This window comes from Monodelphis domestica, chromosome 1 (genome assembly GCF_027887165.1).
Source record: "Monodelphis domestica isolate mMonDom1 chromosome 1, mMonDom1.pri, whole genome shotgun sequence".
In the NCBI taxonomy this organism is placed as follows: domain Eukaryota; kingdom Metazoa; phylum Chordata; class Mammalia; order Didelphimorphia; family Didelphidae; genus Monodelphis; species Monodelphis domestica.
In genome coordinates this window covers 569,089,696-569,110,757 of record NC_077227.1, presented here as the reverse complement: position 1 = coordinate 569,110,757, position 21,062 = coordinate 569,089,696, and the positions used below count along the sequence as shown (strand labels likewise).

The 21,062-nt window shown below is 39.1% G+C and overlaps 1 protein-coding gene across 1 annotated transcript; it reads right to left on the bottom strand.

Annotated features, from left to right (window-relative positions):
- Positions 1-523: 523 nt before the first annotated feature.
- On the bottom strand, positions 524-17,205 carry C1H2orf50 (chromosome 1 C2orf50 homolog). Its single transcript, XM_001381611.3, has 3 exons — positions 16,587-17,205; positions 12,226-12,265; positions 524-2,635 (listed from the first exon to the last, which is right to left on the bottom strand). The coding sequence occupies exons 1-3, from the start codon at positions 16,823-16,825 to the stop codon at positions 2,444-2,446; spliced, it is 471 nt and encodes a 156-aa protein (XP_001381648.1). The 5' UTR covers positions 16,826-17,205; the 3' UTR covers positions 524-2,443.
- Positions 17,206-21,062: the final 3,857 nt, after the last annotated feature.

Below are 21,062 nucleotides of genomic sequence, written 5' to 3'. Positions count from 1 at the left end.
ACAGGTAAGACAGGAGTGGAGTAAAGCTTGGCTGGAGTTTTTCTTGAAATGGTCTAGAGAAAGGATTTACCAATCCAGAGAGAGGGGCATCTGAGCTGACTTTCTCTAGGTTGGATAAGGTGGCTAGTGAAACTATGGGGAGACAAAAACCAGGAACATGCAATTCTGTTAGTAGGATCTTGATCAGCTGCTCCAAATGGTGAAAATAATTTAGTGAATTATTCCTGTAGCAATAACATTAAACTCTCAAGCTATTGTTCAGGGGCCTTCAGCCTTCCTTGCAACAAATAGCCTGGGAGCTTCAAAGCATTTTTGTTTCTTCATCACATTCTGTGTTGCATCCTATGATATCTATAGAGTTCATTGTCAAGAAGTAATCAAGAATTGTTTCCAAGTTCTCTGTTCAGGCTAGCCCTTATGACACAGGTCCACTTGTCTTGCACCTTGAGAATTGTACTATCAAGTCCAACCACACACAACACAACACCCTTAATGTTAATGTTGCATACGCAGACACAGTAAGTCAATCAGTCAATAAACATTTATTAAATGCTTACCATTGTAAAGATTAAAATTTAGGGAAACTGAGGCAGGTAGAAATTAGTTTTTCTCTGCAAGGAGTATTATATTTTCATGAGGTTTATTAAAGATTAAGGATTAAAGAAAATACAGGATAAGAAAACACGTGCCTAGGCCAGAGAGGCCTAGACAAGATAATCTCACATCATGGAAGAGATGCGTCTGCTCCAAAATGGAAGTCCAAAAGACCCCTCAGTAGGCGGAGAACTCCTTTAAATAATCATTTGTGTTCTCGCCCAGGCAAGAATTCAGTGTGATTACAAAGCACTCTGGGGAAGTGAAGCAAAGGATTCTGGGGATTGGAGTCCTGAATTTGAGTCTATTTTTACACCATGTGCCAGGTACTGTGCTAAATTGTAAGGATACAGAAAAGCAAAAAGAGAGTACCTGTTCTCTAGGAGCTCACAGTCTAATGGGAGAGCCAGCATGCAAACAACTGGGTACAAACATGCTATATACAGGATAAACTGAAGATAATCAACAGAGGGAAGGCGCTATCACTAAGGGTCATCAAGAAAGGCTTCGCATAGAAGGTAGGATTTTATCTGGGACTTGATATAGCAATCATCCAAGTTACAGCCTTTGTATAAATTCAGCATTGACTCTGAAATAATGATGTTGTACTTCAGGGATGGAAGGCATGAGTATTGGCTCTGCAGAGTTAGGGGGTGCTGGCTGTTGATGGAGTGAGTAAGTAAAGGCTTGGGGTCTGGGCTAGTGTTAGATCACCCATTATATTGTTTTGATGGTGCTCTGTGTTTTAGAAGGATGGAGAATTCTTAGGTACTCTATGGGGGCAGGAACAGTCTTACCTAAACTCTATATTCCCACTCCCCTGCCCCAAATCTAGCATAGTCAGAGCTTAATAAATGTTGTTAAATGAATAAATGATGAAGAAATTTAAAAGAAGCAAAGAAACTGTGATCAGTATTTCTCTCATGGCTCCTACACAACTATCCCCAGGATTATCCTCTGTTCCATTTTGGCACCCCCCCTCCCGCCCCATATCAGTTTACCCTCATTATATTTATAGAATCCCACTCTCCAAGCTGGCTGAATGCTACCAGGGAGGCAGTACAAGACTGAGAGCTCCACAGAAATGGGGCCTCCACTGTGAGTACCATTCAAGAGTGATGGAAGATTGTTTAGAACTTCTGTAAGCAGCCCTATGATTCATTTTCCTGATGGCTCCAGATCCTGTTTCATGTCTTTTGTAAGAAGAACACAGGGACAGTTCATTATGACGCTGGAGAGTTAGCTTGATTGCTAAGAGATGCCTGGATGTGGGGTGCCACCTGCAGGTTGCCAAGCAATCTTGAATGGCCCAGTCTCCCAATGGCAGCAACAGCACCTTCCCCCCAGGAATCAGAAAACATCAATTCTCCCACAGTTCAGCCTGGCCAGTAATAAGATCAAGTTAATAATACCCTTGAAAACTTATACAAAGGATGTTTACATCTCTTTGGAAAGGCTTTCATGGCCAGAGTTAATTTAGAGGCAGTCAGTTGGGATGTCAAGTCAACTAGACTGGGAGTCAGGGGAGTTCAAGGTCCAGCCAGGACACTAAATTGCTGTGTGACTTTGGGCAAACCGTGCCCATGTCCTGGGCCTTGTTTCCTTCTCAATAAAGCAAAGGGTTTGGCCTTAGGGACCCCTGAGGTTCTTGCCAGCTCTAATGTTATACAGATGATTCTATGATGTTTCCTTGGAGCTTAGCCTTGGTACATCTCAGGAAGGTTGCTAGATCCTTTGATAAAACCTGGTTGTGAAAGAGTGTTGTTTTCCATTGATTTGTTTTTCATTATTTGCTTTGCCTTAAACTTGATGCCCACTTGCAAAGAGCATAAAATATTTCTTGGCAATTCTAGATGGTTTGAAAATCATTGTTAGGTTTCTTCTTACGATTTCCTTCAGTGAAGAAGAAATCCATGCTTGCTATCCTCCTCCCTAGCTCTGTATTCATCCTACTGCCAATGACTTGATTAGCAGTACTGGGAACTGTGTCAGAAAATAAGGAGGTGTATTCTGGTAGCTTTGGATGCTCCTTTTTATTACCCTGAAAAAGAAAACCACATTTCATATGTTATATAAAATATGTGCACGAAAATATTGGCATGACATAAGGACACATATAATCATGTGGCATTTTGGCATTATAACGATGCTAACTACTAATAATGCTACCAGTTAATATTTATGAGTACTTAAAGGATTTATGAAGGGAGCAAGAACTGATTAAGAACACTAATATATGCCAGAAAATGCTATTAGCTTTGTTATACTATTGTGTTACACTGTTACATTGTGATAAGATATTATATTGTTACATTATAAGTATCTTACAATTATTATCTCAGTTGATCTCTTAACACCTCTGTCTCTCTCCAGGCCGTCTCTCTCTCAATACTATGCTACCATGCTGTCTGTGGATTAGTATGTGGATTGAGTCTAGAAGAACTGGGTTCAGATCTTGCCTCTGAGCCTTTCTGGCTGTAGGAACCTGGGGCTTATCACAAAATCTTGCTGTGCCTGAGCAAGTTTCTAAGGCTAAGTTGCAAAGGAAGAACAAGATTGCATTAGCCATGAGAGACCCTCACCAGACACTCTCTACATTGATGAAATAATAGGTCTGTTTTTGTTAAATGTGTGTGTGTGTGTGTGTGTGTGTGTGTGTGTGTGTGTGTGTGTGTGTGTGTGTGTAGGGTGACTGTGAAGTGCTTATATTCATTTCTTTCTTTGATCTTCCTAATGACCCACTGAGGTAAGCATTCACAGATTTTGACAGAGAGGGAAACTAAGGACACAGAGAACTAAATCAACTTGCCTATCATCACACAACTCATTAGTTGGCCCAACTTAAAAAATGAGAGAGTATTTTGTATAGAAGGTTATTAGATTATCATTAAAATTTTTTTTCTAAGTCTTGGAAACTGTAGTTAAGGTAGCAAGTGATTTCATTTCTCAAATAATTCTATGCCCTGAGACTAAACCCACTGCTTCTTATACTATATCATGCTGTCAGCGCTACTGTCAGAGGTGTTCTCTGCTCATGCCACTATAAATATATGTATATATTGGATGTGACCAATGTGAGAATTAGTTTTGTTTGATTGTATATTTGTTACAAAGATTTTTATTTTTATTTTTTCAAAGAGAGTAGGAAATAATGGGGAGGAAGACAGATTTTTATTCATTGGAAAGAAAATAAAATTAAAAAAAAGTGAAACTTTAGAAAAAAAAGAGTAGTAGGCTTGAACTCAAGAAGATCAAGATTCAAATTCCTCTTTAGTCACTCCTAGCTGTGATTTTTAGCAGGTGACTTAGCTACTCTGAGCCTTGGTTTTCCCAATACAATCTGCTGTTTGGGTCAATTCACTCAAACAACTGATAGTTTTGTGAAACCTTAGCCAAACCAGTTATTTGAGTCCCTTAGTCAATTGCTTGATAAAATTGACCAGTTTTGTATCCTGCTCTCCTCCCAAGCATCAACCATAGTAACTTGCACATAGTAAATAAATATTTGTTAATTGGCCATTTGATTGATTTTTGTTTGTGTCTACACATAGTGTGAATTAGGATGAATAGCTCTTAGTTCTCCTATTTCCCTTCTTTACCAGGCTCTTTAAGACCACACTGTATCTAAGTCAGTAAAGTGAAATAAAGTTATGAAATACTGGCTTTCTTTCTGCAAAGATAGCAATGGATGCTTTGTGAAGCTGAGTTTTTATATGGACTTCCACAGTTAAGTATTGGAACAGAGGCATTTGAATCATAGTCTTGATAAGATAATCTGTGAACTGGTTATTGTGAAGATTAAAATTAACTCTCCCCTGATTGTGAAGATTAAAATTGTAACCCCTGCCTATTTTTAGATTTGAATCACCAAAAGTGTAAACACCCTACTTAGAAGTTGAATATGGAGATCTGCCCATTTTTAGATCTAATCACCAAAGGTGTAATCAGCCCATTCACACTTGAGTGGGGGAGGTCTGTGACCCATGTGTATGATAGTGGATGACGAATCAGAATCGACTGACTGCCTCCTGGGCAGTCCTAAAATAGGACTTCAACTGTGATTGGTAGACATTGAATTAGGGGAAGGCACAGGAAGTGACACAAGAGAAAGTGTCTTTAAAAGGGAGTTACAATTTCCTGAATGGAGTTCTATTGGAAGTTCTTCATTCTTTGAAGTGGAGGCTGGATATGAGAACCTTTTCCTGGTGAGCTGTTCTAAAATCTCTTCCTTTGAACTGACACGTGGTGAGTGAAAAGCTGATTCTTAACTACTGGATTTTCTGAAAAAACTAACCTCAGTAGAGACTTACCTTATCCTCTCTCTGATTTTCTTATTTCACTCTTTCTACATTTTGTAAATAAATTATAAATAAATCTCTTTGGAATGAATTAAATTCCTGATGACCACACTTGTAAATAATCCAGTCCAACCCTTTTAAAAATAATCCCTTTCACCCCTTACATTATACAATTTTATGGCCTGGGAGCTACATTCTAATTTAAGTCAACAAATATATATGCTCAAGGAACAGTGCTGGGTGCTGGGAAGAAAAAAAAAGACCAATATGGGAGGTCTTCTTATCAAGGTGATTACAAAATAGACTTTAAGTACATCAGTTCAGTCAGTCATGTCTGACCCTTCATGACCCCATTGAGGGTTTTCTCTGCAAGAATACTGGAGTGTTTTCCCAATTCCTTCTCTAGCTCATTTTATAGATAAGGAAACTGAGGCAAACAGAACTATGTAAGTATATGAAGTAGATTTGAACTCAGGAAAATGAGACTACCTGACTCCAGGCTTGGAAATCTAGCCACTGCACCACCTAGCTTCTTGTAAAAGAGGGACAAGTGCTAGAAGAGGTCTAACATGGAAAATGAATTCTAGGAAGTCATCTGTCTAGGAAAGTTTCATGGAAGAGTTAGCATTTGAGTTAGACTTTGATAAATGGGTAAGATTGCAATAGGCAGAGATGCAAGAAAAGAGTTTCCAAGTATAAGAGTTGATAGCAATGGAGGAAAGGGCCATCTCATTTTAGTTTTGAGTCAAAGTTATTCAATGTAATACATATAAATGTAAAAGTTTTCTAAATCTCTCAAGGTGATTGCTAACTTGATTTGCTATTCAGTTGACGTGTTCTATAACTAGTTTCTTTACGTTTGTTCTTTTATCTTTCTTTTAAATGAAGTCACCAGAGCTCACTCAGACTCTGATGTTGGCTGTTAAAAATCCAGGCACCAGCTTCCGGGTAAGCATGGCTGCAGAGTAGATGCATCTGGCTTCCCCTCCTCAGACCCAAAGACACAGATGACCTCAAAAGACCCCCCAAAACAAAAGCAACTATCCTCATAAGAATGGAGAGACCCCACACTAAGGTGAAGCAGAAGGTAGGTGGGACTCCAGAATTTCCACAATATAAGGGAACGAAAAGCTGACCCACCCTCCCCCCACCTCCCATGCCTAGGGAGCCAGAGTTTAAGTTGGCACTGGTCAGAATCAACAAGTGAGGGAGGGGCACTGCAGGATTGAACAATGGGCAGCCCCAGGTCTGGGGACCTAAGTAAGACCACCAAGGACCCACCCCTGGGAGTAGTAAAACCTGAAACTAGCACTCTATAATCAACGAGTGCGTGAAGGGATCCCCTGAAGTAAGCAAGAGGTACCCAAAGGTCTTGGGAGTTAAATAAAAACACCAAAGACCCATACCTGAGAGCAATAACACCCGAAACGCAGGCAGTCAGCAGAGGGCAGACCCTGGGCTTCCCCAGGAAGACAGTGCAGCTGCAGAGAATGGATAATTTGCCTGGGGCTAAAGCCTCACCCATACACTGAGAGCCAGCCCTTCTCACTCAGATTTCTGACTGGAAAGGGGAGAAAAAAAACCATAGAGATGGCAAACAGTGCTCAGCTTCCCAACACCAAGAAAAGCAAGAAGAAGGGGGTGACTTTGGACACATTTTATGGAGTGAAAATACAAAATACAGAGGAGATAGAAGAGGAAACACAAATGCTCCAAAACCTTCCAAAAGCAATGGAAATTCTCCACAAGCTCTTGAAGAATTTAAATTGGAAGTTATCAAAAAGATGGAAGCTTTCTGGCAGGAAAAATGGGAAATAATGCAAAAGGAACTCAGCAATCTGAGGGACCAAAATACGCAAATGCAAAAATAGCTCGAAGCCTCAAAAAACAAGTCAGACCAAACTGAAAAGGAAAACCAGTCTTTAAAGGTCAGAATTAGGCAACTGGAAGACAATGATCTTGCAAAAGAGCAAAAATTAATAAAGCAAAGTCAAAAGACTAAGGAATTAGAAGATAACATAAACTATCTCACTGACAAGGTGACAGACCTGGAAAACAGAGGCAGGAGAGACAATCTGAGAATAATTGGTCTGCCAGAAAAGCCAGAAATAAATAGTAATCTTGGCATCATAATACAAGATATCAGCAAAGAAAACTGCCCAGAGATTCTGGAATAAGGGGGAAATACAGGCATTGAAAGAATTCACAGAACACCCTCTACACTAAATCCCCAAAAGACAACTCCCAGGAATGTAATTGCCAAATTCCAAAGCTTCCAAGCGAAAGAAAAAATCTTACAAGAAGCCAGAAAAAGACAATTTAGATATAAAGGATTGCCAATCAGGGTCACACAGGACCTAGCAATTTCCATTCTGAACGACTGAAAGGCCTGGAACATGATATTCAGAAAGGCAAGACAACTGGGTCTTCAACAAAGAATCAACTATCCATCAAAACTGACTATATACTTCCAGGGGGAAATCATGGGCATTCAACAAAATAGAAGATTTCCAAGTATTTGTAAAGAAAAGACCAGAGCTCTGTGGAAAGTTTGACATCCAAACACAAAGAGCAAGAGAAACATGAAAAGGTAAATATGAAGGAAAGGGAAAAGGAGAAAAATGTTATCTTTTTCTTTTATTCAAACTGTCTTCTATAAGGACTACATTTATATCAAATTATATATATTAATATGTGGGGAAAATGTAATGTGTAACTCTCAAAAATTGTATGCATCATTAGAGTAGTAAGAAGAATCACGCATAGGGAAAGTTTGGGGCATCAAGATGATATGGAGAAAGGGGGGTAAAGAAAGAAAAAAGGGGGGATCATTGATGGTACTAAGATATACTCCAAGAAATAGGGGAAAAAGCCTAAATAGAATAATCTTTATCACACAAAGATACAATGGGAAGGGAAGGGGAAGAATTCTCCTATAAGGAGAGGAAGAGAGTTTTTACTTAAACCTTACTTTCAGTGAAATCAACTCTGAGAGGGAAGCGCATCTAGATCCATTGGGATCTTGAATTCTATCTTATCCAACAGGGTAAGGGAGAAGGGAAAATCAAGGGGGGGTAGGGGGGGAAGGGAACACAAAAAGGGAGGGAAGGAGGGGGGAAGGGGGAGGGAAAAAAGGGAGGGGCTAGAAAGGAAAGCATATCAAGGGAGGGGACTAGGGGGACAGATTTAAAGTAAATCACTGTTTTAAAAGGTTATAGCTAAAGAAGAAAGGTCAGAATTAGGGGAGGATATCAAAATGCCAGGGAATCCACAAGTGACAATCATAACTTTGAATGTGAATGAGATGAACTCACCCATAAAACATAGACAAATAGCGGAATGGATTAGAATCCAAAACCCTACCATATGTTGTCTTCAAGAAACACACATGAGGCGGGTAGATACTCACAAGGTCAGAATTAAAGGATGGAGTAAGACCTTTTGGGCCTCAACTGATAGAAAGAAGGCAGGGGTTGCAATCATGATATCTGATAAAGCCAAAGCAAAAATAGACCTGATTAAAAGGGATAGGGAAGGCAAATATATTTTGTTAAAAGGGACTATAGACAATGAGGAACTATCACTAATCAACATGTATGCACCAAATGGTATAGCAAACAAATTTCTAATGGAGAAACTAGGAGAATTGAAGAAGGAAATAGATAGTAAAACCACATTGGTAGGAGATCTGAACCAACCACTATCAAATTTAGATAAATCAAATAAAAAAATAAATAAGAAAGACGTAAAAGAAGTGAATGAAATCCTAGAAAAATTAGATTTAATAGACATATGGAGAAAAACAAATAGGGACAAAAAGGAATACACCTTCTTCTCAGCACCACATGGCACATTCACAAAGATTGACCATACACTAGGTCACAGAAACATACATGTTACATGGCATACAAATGCAGAAAAGCAGAAATAATAAATGTAGCCTTTTCAGACCATAAGGCAATAAAAATAATGATCAGTAAGGGTACATGGAGAGCCAAATAAAAAATTAATTGGAAATTAAATAATATGATACTCCAAAATCAGTTAGTTAGAGAACAAATCATAGAAACAATTAACAATTTCATTGAGGTAAATTACAATGGTGAGACATCCTTTCAAACCTTATGGGATGTAGCCAAAGTAATATTCAGAGGAAAATTCATATCCCTGAGTGCATATATTAACAAATTAGAGAGGGCAGAGATAAATGAATTGGAAATGCAAATAAAAAAACTGAAAATGAACAAATTAAAAACCCCAAAAGAAAACCAAAGTAGAGATCCTAAAAACTAAGGGAGAAATTAATAAAATCGAAAGTGATAGAAGTATTGAACTAATAAATAAGACTAGAAGCTGGTACTTTGAGAAAACAAACAAAATAGACAAAGTACTGGTCAATCTAATTTAAAAAAAAGGAAAGAAGAAAAGCAAATTAATAGCATCAAAGATGAAAAGGGGGAACTCACCTCCAATGAAGAGGAAATTAAGGCAATCATTAAAAACTACTTTGCCCAATTATATGGCAATAAATACACCAATCTAGGCGATATGAATATTTACAAAAATACAAATTGCCTAGACTAACAGAAGAAGAAATAGAATTCTTAAATAATCCCATATCAGAAAAAGAAATCCAACAAGCCATCAAAGAACTCCCTAAGAAAAAATCCCCAGGGCCTGATGGATTCACTAGTGAATTCTATCAAACATTCAGAGAACAGTTAATCCCAATACTATACAAACTATTTGACATAATAAGCAAAGAGGGAGTTCTACCAAACTCCTTTTACGACACAAACATGGTACTGATTCCAAAACCAGGCAGGTCAAAAACAGAGAAAGAAAACCATAGACCAATCTCCCTAATGAATATAGATGCAAAAATCTTAAATAGGATACTAGCAAAAAGACTCCAACAAGTGATCAGAAGGATCATTCACCATGATCAAGTAGGATTCATACCAGGGATGCAGGGCTGGTTCAATATTAGGAAAACCATCCACATAATTGACCACATCAACAAGCAAACCAACAAGAACCACATGATTATCTCAATAGACGCAGAAAAGGCATTTGATAAAATACAACACCCATTCCCATTAAAAACACTAGAAAGCATAGGAATAGAAGGGTCGTTCCTAAAAATAATAAACAGTATATATCTAAAACCATCAGCTAACATCATCTACAATGGGGACAAACTAGATGCATTCCCAATAAGATCAGGAGTGAAACAAGGATGCCCATTATCACTTCTATTATTTAACATTGTATTAGAAACACTAGCAGTAGCAATTAGAGAAGAAAAAAGAAATCGAAGGCATTAAAATAGGCAAGGAGGAGACCAAGTTATTGCTCTTTGCGGATAATATGATGGTCTACTTAAAAAATCCTAGAGAATCAACCAAAAAGCTAGTTGAAACAATCAACAACTTTATGAAAGTAGCAGGATACAACATAAACCCGCATAAGTCATCAGCATTTTTGTATATTTCCAACACAGCTCAGCAGCAAGAACTAGAAAGAGAAATTCCATTCAAAATCACCTTAGACAAAATAAAATACTTAGGACTCTTTGAACTATTTGAACACAACTATTTGAACACAACTACAAAACACTCTCCACACAACTAAAACTAGACCTGAACAATTAGAAAAACATTAACTGCTCATGGGTAGGACAAGTCAATATAATAAAAAGGACTATCCTACTGAAACTCATTTATCTATTTAGTGCAATACCCATTGAACTTTCAAATTTTGTTTTTACTGATTTGGAAAAAACCATAACAAAGTTCATTTGGAAGAATAAAGGATCAAGGATATCCAGGGAAATAATGAAAAAAAATTACAAAGGAAGGTGGTCAAACTCTATTATAAAGCAGTGGTCATCAAAACAATTTGGTACTGGCTAAGAGACAGAAAGGAGGACCAGTGGAATAGACTTGGGGTAAGTGACCTCAGTAAGACAGTATATGACAAACCCAAAGACCCCAGCTTCTGGGACAAAAACCCAGTATTTGACAAAAACTGCTGGGAAAACTGGAAGACAGTGTGGGAGAGATTAGGTTTGGATCAACACCTCACACCCTAAACCAAGATAAATTCAGAATGGGTGAATGACTTGAACATAAAGAAGGAAACTATAAATAAATTAGGTGAACACAGAATAGTATACATGTCAGACCTGTGGAAAGGGAAAGTCTTTAAAACCAAGCAAGACATAGAAAGAATCACAAAATGTAAAATAAACAATTTTGATTACATCCAATTAAAAAGTTTTTGTACAAACAAAACCAATGTAACCAAATTAAGAAGGTAAGCAACAAATTGGAAAATAATCTTCATAACCAAAACCTCTGACAGAGGTCTAATTACTCAAATTTATAAAGAGCTAAATCAATTGTACCAAAAATCAAGCCATTCTCCAATTAATAAGGGGCAATGGCTATGAACAGGCAGTTTTCAGCCAAAGAAATCAAAACTATTAATAAGCACGTGAAAAATGCTCTAAATCTCTTATAATTAGAGAGATGCAAATCAAAACAACTCTGAGGTATCACCTCATACCTAGCAGATTGGCTAACATGACAACAAAGGAAAGTAATGAATGCTGGAGGGGATGTGGCAAAGTCAGGACATTAATTCATTGCTGGTGGAATTGTGAATTGATTTAGCCATTCTGGAGGGCAATCTGGAACTATGCCCAAAGGGCGCTAAAAGTCTGCCCTTTGATCCAGCCAAAGCACTGCTGGCTTTGTACCCCAAAGAGATATTAAGGAAAAAGACATGTACAACAATATTCATAGCTGAGCTATTTGTAGTGGCCAAAAATTGGAAAACGAGGGGATGCCCTTCAATTGGGGAATGGCTGAACAAATTGTGGTATCTGTTGGTGATGGAATACTATTGTGCTAAAAGGAATAATAAAGTGGAGGAATTCCATGGAGACTGGAACAACCTCCAGGAAGTGATGCACTAGCCACAAGCAGAGGACAAATTGTGGGAGTAAAAACACCAAGGAAAAGCAACTGCTTGACTACAGGGGCTGAGGGGACATGACTGAGGAGAGACTCTAAATCAACACCCTAATGCAAATACCAACAACATGGAAATGGGTTCGAATCAAGGACACATGTGATACCCAGTGGAATCGTGCGTCAGCTATGGGAGTGATGAGGGGAAGGGAGGAAAATAAAATTATCTTTGTTTAGAATGAATAATGTGTGAAAATGACCAAATAAAATAATGTTTAAAAAAATCCAGGCACCCCAAGAATATACACGAGAAGACATTAAGGTAGATAACACTACCATGTATAAATGGATCTTACCATTGGATCATAGTCTTTCAAAAAACTCCAATTTTGAATCCTAGGAAGAGAAAACAATTTATGTTAAATTCATAAGGGAGTTCTTATTTCCATTTTTCATAGTAAATTCACTTCCTTCATTGGCATAAACCAATTACCCAATATCAACTCATACTCTACTATCTCTCTAAGACATTTCTATTCGATGTCATCATGAATGTCCTCAAAGTGAGCTTCCTAGATTCCTCCCTCTGTGGGGAGTTACTGTCATAGATGTTCTCTGCTCATGCCACTGTTACATCATATGCATAGGCACATATAAATATGTAGATATATAGATACATACAAGTATGCGTACACATATATATATAATGTTCCAAAAGTCCTTGTGCATATTACCTTTAAAACGCACTAAGACTTTTGGAACACTATGTAGGGGTGTGTGTATGTGTGTGTGTGTATAGAGAAAAGCCATCATATAGAGAAATGTCCCATCATTTCCTTCCAAAAACTTTCAATGGTTCTCTATTGCTTTTAGGGTGAAGTAGAAACTCCTCAATCTGGCATTTAAAGTTCTTTATAGTCTGATTCCAACATATCTTCATGTATGCTTGTGTTCCAGCTTAAAAAACTAATAGCTACTCATTGAACTTAAAAGTCTTCTCTCTCCTGGCTCCAGGAGTAGCTATCTCCCATACTGGGCATGAATTTCTTTTTTCCAGCTCCACTATGTTCTCCGTAAGCCCCATGAACCCTCCAGTTATTGGTTTCTAGTCTTTCCTTAAATAACCTTATCTTTATCGTGTGTACAAGAATTCCCCCAGTAGAATATACACTTCCGAGTAATATTTTATTATTTGTTTCTCTGTCTCCCCAGGGCTCAGAATAGAGCCTTGTATGTAATATAAAGTTAATAAATGGTTATTGCATTGGATTAAAATGATGTTTTACTAAACTAATTTACATTTATGTATTAAATTAAATTTCAGTGAAGACTTCCCCTTCTTTTCATCTTATTAAAAGACCAGACCACTAACTAATTATATTTGTATGGAGCTAACTCTTTTTATTGACATAAAAAAAAATCTATTTTCTCAAATGAAATCCTAACAGATACAAAATAGCTAGAGGGAAATTCAAGCCGGTTGAAATTTCAGATCTTCATGGGTTTAAAAAAAAAAAAGGAGTGCGTATTTAATACATTAAACTTCACAGCTAGAGGAGATCCCAGAGGACATCTAGGCCAATTCCTTTGTTTTTTATAGCTAAGGAAGTTAAAGTCTAGGGGGGATTAGTGACTTGCTTATATGGTTACACTGGTAGTAAAAACAGTATTTGAACTCTGGTCTTTTGGTGCTAAACTTAGCATTCTTTCCACAAAATCTCTTTTACTTTGAATTGGCAGGAAATTTTTGACAGTAAAACAAAGGTAATTGATTTCTGTATTTAATTCTAGTTCTTAGATACATATTCTTCACTTTTCTTCATAAACCTACCCTAACTTGACATTCTAAATGAATATTCATTGACTATCAGAATCTCCCTGCTGGAGAGGCATGGATAGTGAACATCAGAGAATAGGAACCTCTTAGGAGCATAGAAGGGTATGCTAGTCTAGCTAAGCCTCATGTTTTTGAGGTTACTTGGCAGCTAATCAGTAGATTGGATAGAGTTCTAGGGCTAGAATCAGGAAGAATCATGTTCCTAAATTCAAATCTGGCCTCAGACCTGTACCAACTGTGTGATCCTGGGCAAATAGTTGCCTTAGTTCCTTATCTGTAAAATGAACTGGAGGAGAAAATGACAAACCACTTCAGTATCTTTGCCAAGAAAACCCCAACCAGGGTTATAGAGAGTCAGACATCACTGAACAACAACAAAAAAGCTGAAGTTGAGAGAAAGTTGGGAGAAATGACTTGTCCAAGGAAACATGAGTAGAAAGTGGTAGGCCTGAAATTAAAACTGAGTTTTTTTTTAACACTCACCTTCCATCTTCTAATTAATACTGTATATAATTTCCAAGGCAGAAGAGTAGGAAGGGCTAGGCAATGGGGGTTAAGTGACTTGCCCAGAGTCACACAGTGTAAGGTAATTTTAGGAGTGTGACTTAATCTAAATTAATTTGGTCACCAGAGAATATCCCAAATAAAATACCCAAGTCAGTTTGGTAATTTTATGGTGGTTTATTTAATATAGAGGGAAGGAATTAAGGAGAAGAGAGAGGGAGAGGGTATAGGATTTCTCCCGCCTGGCCTTTGCCAGGGGGAGTTCAAAGACGTCTGCCACGAGATCTTTGAAGAAAATTAGAGGCTTTCCGAAGAGCATAGTGTTTGGAAGGTAAAGAAGAAAAGAATCAGTCTAAACTCTGAGAGAGCTCAGTGAAGATGCCTCACCTAAACTAGGCTCCTAAGCTTCTCCCAGTATAGTATCAAGGAAAACTCACTGTCAAAACTGGACAATAGCTGCTGCCATGCCAAGATGCCGAAATGCTCAGCAAGCTGCCACCAGAGCCACCTCTCTGCGGAAAGAGGCTGGAGAGAGGAAGTGATGCAAAATATATAGATGGTTTTTACATCACTTTCCTGTGTCTCACATGTACCAATGGTAGCTTAAGCTTGACTTAGGACAGCCCAGGGGTCTGTCAGTTGTTTCTGATTTTTCATTTGCTAGCACATGTCTGTCATAGGCCATCCTCCTCAATAGTTAATCCTTAAGTAGGGGTGTAGACATTCCTGTTTTTGTTAGACTAAGTAGGGTGGAGTAATCTAAAGTTCACAACGACCAGGAGTGTTTGAGGTCCTATTTCAACCCAATCCCTCCCATCTCTGGGTCTAGCTCTCAATTTACTGAGCCATCTAAATGCCCCCTCAAAGTGAATTCTTGCCAAATGTTTTTTGACCTTAGAGGAAAATGCCCTGGCTTGGTGCTTAATAAATGTATAATGCTAATCCTCCTTTCCCCATAACCTTGTTCTGAGCTTTGCAAACTATAGAATCTAGAGATCTAGAAGGAGCTACTGTTATAAAAGAAGAACTTTCCTTTTTTTGATGGGGTGCTCTGCCTACAAATCAAAGGCTCTTACTAACATATCATGTACACCTACTAGGTGCTAGGAATTTTTTGTTTGTTTGTTTTTTTAAACCCTTACCTCCTGTCTTGGAATGGGCAGAAGAGTGGTAAGGGCTAGGCAACGGGGGTTAAGTGACTTGCCCAGGGTCACACAGCTGGTAAGTGTCTGAGGCCAGATTTAAACCTAGGACCTCCCATCTCTAGGTCTGGCTCTCAATCCACTGAACTATCCATCTGCCCCCTGGTGCTAGGAATTTCTGAAATGAAAAATGAACCAAAAAACAAGACAGTTATTTTCACATATTGGAATATGTACTGTTGATGGGTAGTATAAAACACTTTGCAATCCACTATTCTGAACTTTAAGACAAAAATAAAATAAGTTTGTGAAAAAACGAGATTGGGGCAGTTAGGTGGCTTAGTGGATAGAGAGTCAGGTCTGGAGATGGGAAGTCCTGGGTTCAAATTTCACCTCAGACTCTTTCTAGTTGTGTGCCCTTGGGCAAGTCATTTGACCCTATTTGCCTAGCACTTACTGTTCTTCTACTTGGGAAGTGATATGTAGTATCAATTCTAAGACAGAAGGTAAATTTTTAAAAAATGAGATTAAAATGAGTATTGTACTGGACTGGAAATCAGGAAGCTCGAGTCTTCACCGTGATCTACCATAACCAACTGTATGATCCTGGGCAAGTCACTCCTCACCTTGGAGCCTCTTGAGTTTCAATTTAAAACATAAGGAGATTGGATTATATGATCTCTAAAGTCCTTCCCAGGTCCAACATTCTATGTTCTAAGGTCTCTCCCAGTTCTAGGATTCTAAGCTGTAAACTCTCCCCCTCCTTCCAGTTCTAACATTCTTTCTTCAAAAGTTTCTCCCAATTCCCACATTGTCCCACTCCCACTATCATTTAAATGTTGATCGATCTAGACAATTCTATATTCAAGGCACTGGGGGTATAAGAACAAAAAGGAGGCCCTTCTTGTCCCCAAGAAGTTTACCTGCTACTGGGGGATCCAACAGACACACAGACCACTAAGTAATCTAAGTGGGGAGGGCACTAACACCTTAAGGGGTGAGGCAGGTGGAGATCTGGGGAAGCCTCTCTGGAGGAAATAGAACCTGAAGGGAGGCTCCGGGGAGGAAGCCTGGGGAGGCCATGAATGCATGCATGGAGAGGGGCTTTGAATAATCTCCTCTGTTTTTTACTTGCAAAGCAAGGGATTTAAAACCCAGAGAGAGCTGCAGATGGATGCTAAAAAGCAGGAGGGCTGCCTCCAGCCCAAGAGGAAGGGAAGGGGAGTTTGCTTACCAGAGTCTGTTGCTCCTATTCTCAGCCTCCAGCAGCTCTCTCCACAGGTTGTCCTGAAAGACCTGGTTTGCCTGCTCAGCCTCCCGGCCTTGGGCACCCTGGGTCCGGAGGGGGCTGATGCCTGCTGGCATCCTTCGGAGAGAAGGGGTTGAGGCCATGGCTGAGTCAAGAGGCCTGGGTGACCGCTTCCTGTGGCCAAGTAAGGTGGCGCTCTGGAATGCTGGAGAAGGGCTCCCCATTCTGGACGTTTGTGAGAGAGCACTGTCTTCTGGTAATGGAATCACCTACATCCAGGATGGTAAAGCCAAATTCTTTTCTTAGCGTTTCCTGGCTCCACAGTGGCCAGCTGGGCCTCTGATCAGAGGGTCACAGGATCTGAGAGCTGGGAGGGACCCCAGAGGCATGTAGCCTGATCTGGGCCAGGCCAGAGCCCCCCCTCTGTAACAGCTCGGAGCTATTCTTGAGGGCCTCCAACTTTCCTCTCTGATTCCTCACCTCCAGCCTCCCAGCCCGCACTGAGTCAGAAGTTTGCTGGAATTTAGAGAGAGGTTGACCCTGCCTCTTTGCTGGGGAAACTTGGGATAGCGAGTACTCCATCAAAGCCAAGGGTTGCGTCAGTGTGTTTACAGTCACCTTGGAAACCAGACAAGCTCATGAATATTCACCAGCAAAGGACTAGAAACCTGGCTGTCTCAGAGAAACCAGTCTCTGCTGCCTCCTGGGTCCTTTCCTTGGGAGTCAGAGCATAACAGAACTTTCTTTCTAGAAACAGTAGTAGCGTTTTCCTCCCTTAGGTATAAAGAGCTTCTGGTAGCAAGCTCTAGAGTGACATTGGGCTGGGAGTGGGGAAATTTGGATTCTAGAGTGGCCAGCTGCAGTCATTTAATTTGTATGACAGCATTTTATTACGACTAAACAAACATATAGAGGGGAGATCGAATGCTTTAGCAGAAAGTTCTAGATTTAGAGTTAGAAAGACCTTGGTTTGGTTCTTAGTAATTCTATGGTCATGGTCAAATGACAACCTATGTCAGCCTCAGGCAATTCTCTAAAATTTACATTTACTTAATTTACTAAATCACAGATCCTTCTTTACAGCAAGTTTCTGTGATAAAAGTCTCATTTCCAAGTTATATAAGGAATTTATTCAACTTTATAAAACTAAGAGCCATTCATTTCTCAAATTATCATTTGACCAAAAGATAGAATCAGGGACTCTTCAAAATCAATGCATATTTATTTTACTTCTAAAAATAAGTTTTTATTGATACCTTATCTTTTTTATATTATCATAATTATACTGGGTACCTCTCCCCATTCCCCCTTCCAGAGTGCCATCCCATAGTACAAATAGTATTTTTATTTTATTTATTAAATTTTAATTTTTCATTAATTTACTTAGGGGTTAAACATGTGTTATCATGCAAAACATATTTCCATATTGTTCATTTTTGTAAGTGGGTAATCTTATAAACCCCAAACTCCAAAACATAAACCCAAATAAACAAGTGAAAAATTGTATCCTTTGATCTGCATTCCTACTCCAACAGTTCTTTCTTTGGAGGTGGGTAGCATTCTTTGTCATAAGTCCCTCCGAATTATCCTGGATCATTGTATTGCTAAGAGTAACGAAGTCTATCACAGTTGATTATTCTACAATATTGCTGTTACTATATACAATGTTTTCCTGATACTGCTTATTTTACTCTGCATCTGTTTGTGGAGGTCTTTCCAGTTGATATGGAAATCATTCATCATCTCATATAGCACAATAGTTAAATAGTTTTTTTAAAGACTAAAAGGGCAAAAAAAGGAAAAGAATAAAAGAAAAGAAAAGGAGAGAAAAAATCAGCAGAATTGACCATGTGAGGCAGAAAAGGGGTTATTTTCTGAAGGGTTGGACTGGATTATTTAAGGATGTGATCACCAGGAATTTAATTGATTCCAAAGAGATTTATTTACAATTTATTTACAAATTATAAAAAGAGTGAAGTAAGAAATCAAAGAGAGAATAAGGTAACATATCTAGCCTAAACACTGTGATAGTGAAATCACCTTTAAAGACTGATAGATATATTCATTTAAGGTTACCAAGGAATTCACTTATGAAATTCCTAAATGAACCACTCAAGTCAGAATGGAATTTTATGGCAGTTTAATTACAATGGGAGTAAGAAAGAAGAAGAGAGAGAGAAGGAAAGAAGGGGGCAAGGAAAGAGGTTAACTCAACCTTCTGGCAAAGCCAGAGGGAGTTTAGGCCTTGGAAGGCCAAGGCAGAGAAGGGAATTGGTGCTTTGACTCACGTGACTGATCTGAAGGAAAGCTGCCTGCATGTCTCCTCCCTGCTCGAGCTCTTAGAACAAACTGGTGCCTAGCCCTGTCCACAGGAAGTGCGCGAACTCCAGAGGCTGTTCTCTATCTCACTTCCTGCGCCTCACACGTGCCAATGATGGCTCAAGCTTGGCTTAGGACAGCCCAGGTGGGCAGTTAGTTATTTCTGATTTGCCATTGACTAGCACATGCCTGTGTAGTGTGGGTGTGCACAATTTTGGGTGCTAGACCAAGCAAGATGGAGTTTTAAAAATCACAATACTAAGTAATTTATCTCTGGCCCCCTCACTCAACCCAGGCAAGGGAGTTTAGTCTTCAACTGGATAGACCTAGACCCTTGTAGCCCAGGACCTGGGGAAGTCTCTTCAGAAAAATCCAGCAGTTAAGAGTCAGATTTTTACTCACCCTGTGTCAGTTGTAAAATTGAGATTTGAACTCTGGACTCCATTCCCCAGGAGTCCTTGCTAACTCCCAGAATGCCTTCTAATCTCACTGAATTCTCACCTGGGAAGAGAACAAAATTTTATTTAAAGGGTCTTCCCCATAGGTGGGGGCTCTCTCTTTTGGACTTCCACTTTGGAGCAGATGCGTCTCTTCTGTGATGTGAGGTTATCTTGCCTAGGCCTTTGGCCTAGGCACGTGTTTTTTCTTATTCTGTATTTTCTTTTATCTTTAACCTTTAATAAACCTCTAAAAATATAATACTCCTTGCAGAGGGAAACTAATTTCTACCTGCCTCAGTCTCCCCTAAATTTTAATCTTTACAGTTGGTGTAACCACTTCGGGAAAATGAAATATCTCAATCTTCTGATTTCTTTTCTGATCCTTAGTTCAGCTTTTAATATCTAGTGCCTAGAAATTTTTTTTTGAGCCACATTTCTCTGGCCGAGTTTTTTTTTTTACCCTCGCAAAGCTGCAGTCCCCGAACCAGACCTGTTGCGTTTGCCACCCACCTGGCCCCTGGCTGCTAAGTTCTGTCTGCCTGCTTCTCCTGCTTCTGTTCCTGGACTCTCACCCTCTGGCTCCTGGCCTTGCCCACCCCACGGTCTTTCTCTCGCTCATCTGGCCCACCTGATTCAACCAAGATTGCAATCACCTGGTGACCTGCCTGCTCAACAAACCCTGTTCCTTGGAGCAGATGGCTTGGGACTCATTTCTATCAGTTGGTAACAAAACGGGGGTGGGGTGGGGTGGGGGAGACGGATATTGGCTCCACATGGGTGGCCTGGGCTCCACATGGACTGGGGTAGGAGGAGGTTTCAAAGCAGGGGAGAGAGAAAAGGGAGAGGAGAAGAAACAGATTTTTCAAATAGACTTTTAAGCAATGGGCTATTTAAAAGGATACCTTTTGACTGTTCTGGTAATTTCATTGATTTCACCTGTGTGCCAGAAGAAAGATTAAGCCCAAAGATTCAACTTTGAAGGGACAAATGGGTGGTTCAGCAAACTGAGAGCCAGGCCTACAGACATGCGGTCCTGGGTTAAAATCTGGCCTGAGACACTTCATGGCCGTGTGGCCTCGAGCAAATCACTCAGACCCCATTGCTTAGCCCTTACCACTCTGCCTTCGGACAATAGACATTTAAATGGATAATTAAAAACAAACAAAAAAACCAAAGAACTTTAAAGACTGGAGGTTATAAATTTTAAGGCATTTCAGACTCCAATGGTTTACACAAATCTCTGTACTCTATTGCATTTTTCCTGATTATTTTAAGATATAACTTTGTGACTTTAAGTTCATATATTACTGGATTCGATATTATTCTGTTATACTGTTCATTTTAATGTACTGAGTTTTAACTACTTTTAAAATTCTGTTGTTTTCCCCCTATAACTGTGCTGAACAAATATTATTGTAATTAAGCCCATATATGAAAAAAACAGCTTTTTTTCTATTTTGCCGAGGATAGATGGACTTCAGAACTGGTTACAATTGTTTAACAACCTTTGGAAAATTTAATGTGCTAAATATCTCAACTGATTTTAAGGGTTTTTTAAATATGATTTTTGTAATTTTTTTTTTAACAATCTCTGGTTATTTTGCCTGCCCCTACCACGAGGTAAGGCACATTACAGTAGCTGAAGTGAAATACATTTTATAACCCCCAACCTTCCCGCATTTCTAAATATGTGAATGGAAGT

Excerpts from the sequence above, each read along its gene's own strand:
- C1H2orf50 (XM_001381611.3), bottom strand. The coding sequence starts at position 16,825 with ATGGGGAGCCCTTCTCCAGCATTCCAGAGCGCCACCTTACTTGGCCAC. Across the intron at positions 12,266-16,586 it reads AATAGGAGCAACAGACTCTG|GATTCAAAATTGGAGTTTTT; the intron begins GTAAGCAAACTC and ends TTCTCTTCCTAG. Across the intron at positions 2,636-12,225 it reads TGAAAGACTATGATCCAATG|GGTAATAAAAAGGAGCATCC; the intron begins GTAAGATCCATT and ends TTTCTTTTTCAG.